At 62.2% G+C, this 2829-nt stretch overlaps 1 protein-coding gene across 1 annotated transcript in view; it reads left to right on the top strand.

Annotated features, from left to right (window-relative positions):
• The window catches only part of VOLCADRAFT_99805 (uncharacterized protein), a gene marked incomplete at both ends in the record, with an annotated part of 8458 nt that overhangs the window by 3868 nt on the left and 1761 nt on the right, over positions 1 to 2829 (top strand). The window contains 4 exons of the mRNA XM_002958496.1: positions 72 to 543; positions 998 to 1171; positions 1432 to 2184; positions 2515 to 2556. Coding sequence (XP_002958542.1) covers positions 72 to 543; positions 998 to 1171; positions 1432 to 2184; positions 2515 to 2556 — 1441 coding nt within the window. The remainder of the gene's footprint in view (positions 1 to 71; positions 544 to 997; positions 1172 to 1431; positions 2185 to 2514; positions 2557 to 2829) is intronic.

The following is a 2829-nucleotide window of genomic DNA, read 5'->3' as shown; positions in this document are numbered from 1 at the left end:
TTCCATTCCATCTCCGACCAAGACGGCCTGGTCCGCCCCACCTCCGAGACCTCCTACCCTTCGTCTACCAGTGGTGAGGGCAGTGGGTGCTTGGAGAGCGCTGCGGGGCCGGCGTCTGGGCCCGTACCAGCTTTCCCCGCCGTGCAGGAAGCAAACGGCAGCCTGGCCGCTGCTGCCGCCTCCGCTGGTGTTGGCGGGGGTGGGGGCAAGGGTGGGGCCCGGGGCGGGGGGGGGGCCGGGGCCCCGATCTGGCGGCGGCGAAACGCGTTTGTGGAGTGGGCGAACACGATGCATCACGAAATGGTGGTTGAAGAGCAGCCGCCTGGCGGAAGCAGCGCGAGTGGTGGCGGTGGCGGTGGCAGTGGCAGTGGCAACGGTAGCGGCAGTGGTGTCCCTGGCGGAGGTATGCCTGGACATGGCAACACGATGGCAGGCGGGGCAGGCGGCACAGAGCACACGTCATCATCATCGGGCTACGCTGTTCCCTTGGCGCTTGCGGCGGACACGCTGCCACCGGAGGGTGTGCAGTTCCAGTATGCGCCGGTAGGAGGCCTTGGAGGGTGCCCTTGGTGGGGAGCGCGGATTAGTTGCTGGTCGGTCTGTCGGTCTGCCGGTTGGCTGGTTGCTCGGGAGTCCATGACAGCTCGGTAGGATTGGAGGCAGTGGACGCGCTGCATCTTCCACCACCATGCATAGGTGTGTGGCGCCGTGTATGGTTTGCAAGGCCAGGTGACACTGGCACCCGCATGCTGCCTGGGCTCGCTGCGGGTTGGTCGGAGGCGTACCAGCGGGATGCGGCTGTGTGTTGAGTAACCACTGCTCGAATCCACTTCTATCCATCCACACACACGCATGCGAGGGAAAAGGATGCCACCCCGCAGCCTTCACGCGTCTCAATGGCTACCTGCTCGCCCCATAATTGCTTAGCACCACATACCCCATCCACTTACCCCATACCACCACATGCATGGCGAACTGCTGACGAACTGCTGAATAGGGCGTCTACATCACGTTGAAGCCACCGGCACAAAAAGGCGGCCCGGTTCGGCTGGTCAAGGTTCGCTTCAATCGCAAGATGTTCACGGAGCAGTCTCAAGGCCAGGCCTGGTGGAACATGCACAGGGCGACACTGGCGGCGATGTACGAGCTGACCTTCGACATGGGGAACAAGGTGCGTGCAGGCGACCAGTGGCTGCGTGTGTCTGTCTGTCTGTCTGTCTGTCTGTCTGTCTGACGACAGTGCTTCTGGCCGAGAGGTCGGGAGAGGCCAAGAGGCTGAAGTAGATGGCTGAAGGGAGGACTGGCCGGGACTTAGGATTTGCGGATTCAGTACTACATACCCGGAATGCATCTTTTTATGCCTTTTCCTTCCTGCCTTGACTATTACTTGATGAAAATAGGTGCGCATCACCATTTGTGATGAATATCCAGGCACCTGTAGCACCATCATCATCACCGCCGGGGTTGCCGCCGCTAGCTCCCGGTTCACACGGCACAGTTCCCCCGGCCGCAATGCACACCCGCGGCATGAGCACCGACACACAAGGGACGAGCGCCGGCAGCACCGCGGCGTCGGGGAGCAGTAGCATGTACTTCTCCGTCCCAGTCAGTAACAGCCCCCTTCACGGGGGTGCAGCCTCTGGCGCCGCTGGCGGGGGCGACCTTGTGACGGGTTCAGCGGGGGCCATGTGGCGTTCTGTCGCGTCAGCGGTAGCTGGCGGCGGCGGTGGCGGTGGTGGCGCCGGCGGCGGCGGCGGCGATTTCGATATGAGTTGGACTGAGCTGAACTACGACAGCCAGGCCATGATGGTGTTGCCGCCGCCGCCACCTGTGGGGACTATGGGGGTGGCGGGGTCCCCTGCAATGCCGCAGCGACGCGACCACTCTCGGAAACAGCAGCCGCACGGCCAGCGGCGGCTCAAGCCATGCAGGCGTATCGAGGCCGCCCTCGCAGCCGTGCCCAGAGTCACCCGTGTTTGCCTTGCAGCAATTTGGTTCGGGGGGAAGCGGCTCGGCTGGCGGTGTTGGTGTTGGTGTTGGTGGCGATGGCGGTGGCGGCGGCGGAGGGCCATTATACCCAGCGACTGCTACCGCCCTGGCGACGGCTGCTGCCGCCGCAGCGGCGCAGCCGTACTATCCCTCTCACCAGCGTGCGCAGTCTGGTGGCGGGTCGTCTGGCAGGTCGTGAGGGGCCCTGGTCGCGTTGCAACAGCGGCTATACACCGGTGCAATGAAAAGATTTCCGGTTTTCGGTCCTTACTGCATTCCGTGGCCAATATGTTATCTTACCTTGTTACGCTCATTGTTGTCTTCGCACAATAGGTCGAGACAGGTACTTTCGGGTGAGCCGGCACCTCCTTCAGCGCCGGACTCGCTGCCTAGGGGGAACTGTCACCACCCGACAGGATAGCAGGGTTTGGACGTCGGATCATGTGGCGGCGCGTTCCACGTAGCATCCTTGCTTTGTGTTTACTGCTTGTGTTATGTTACTGCTTCGCGTGTATGTGTGCGCAGGCATGGGCATGCATGGGGAGTAGGGGTGGTGAGAATACATCGGTAGGTAGGTCGAGCGCAGGGAGGTTTCCACATTGAGGCGTGTGGTAACGCAGCAGCGGGTGGCTTGGGGGTTGGTGTGTGTGGGGGGCAGTAGCAGGGTTCACGGCATGAATACCTGGTTGCCGCCAGCCGAATGGCGCATGAGCCTCATGATGATATGTGTAGCAGCGCGGGGTTATTCACGTGCTGGGGTCTGCAGTGCTGCTGGATTTGTAACTCTGGGCTTTAACGGCCCTGCTTTGAACCTCAATACGTTCTGTGGGAAGTGCGTGT

Source organism: Volvox carteri (genome assembly GCF_000143455.1).
Source record: "Volvox carteri f. nagariensis unplaced genomic scaffold VOLCAscaffold_96, whole genome shotgun sequence".
NCBI classification, from domain to species: Eukaryota; Viridiplantae; Chlorophyta; class Chlorophyceae; order Chlamydomonadales; family Volvocaceae; genus Volvox; species Volvox carteri.
Note: the sequence above shows the minus strand (reverse complement) of the source record. Positions and strands in the feature narration are given on the sequence as shown.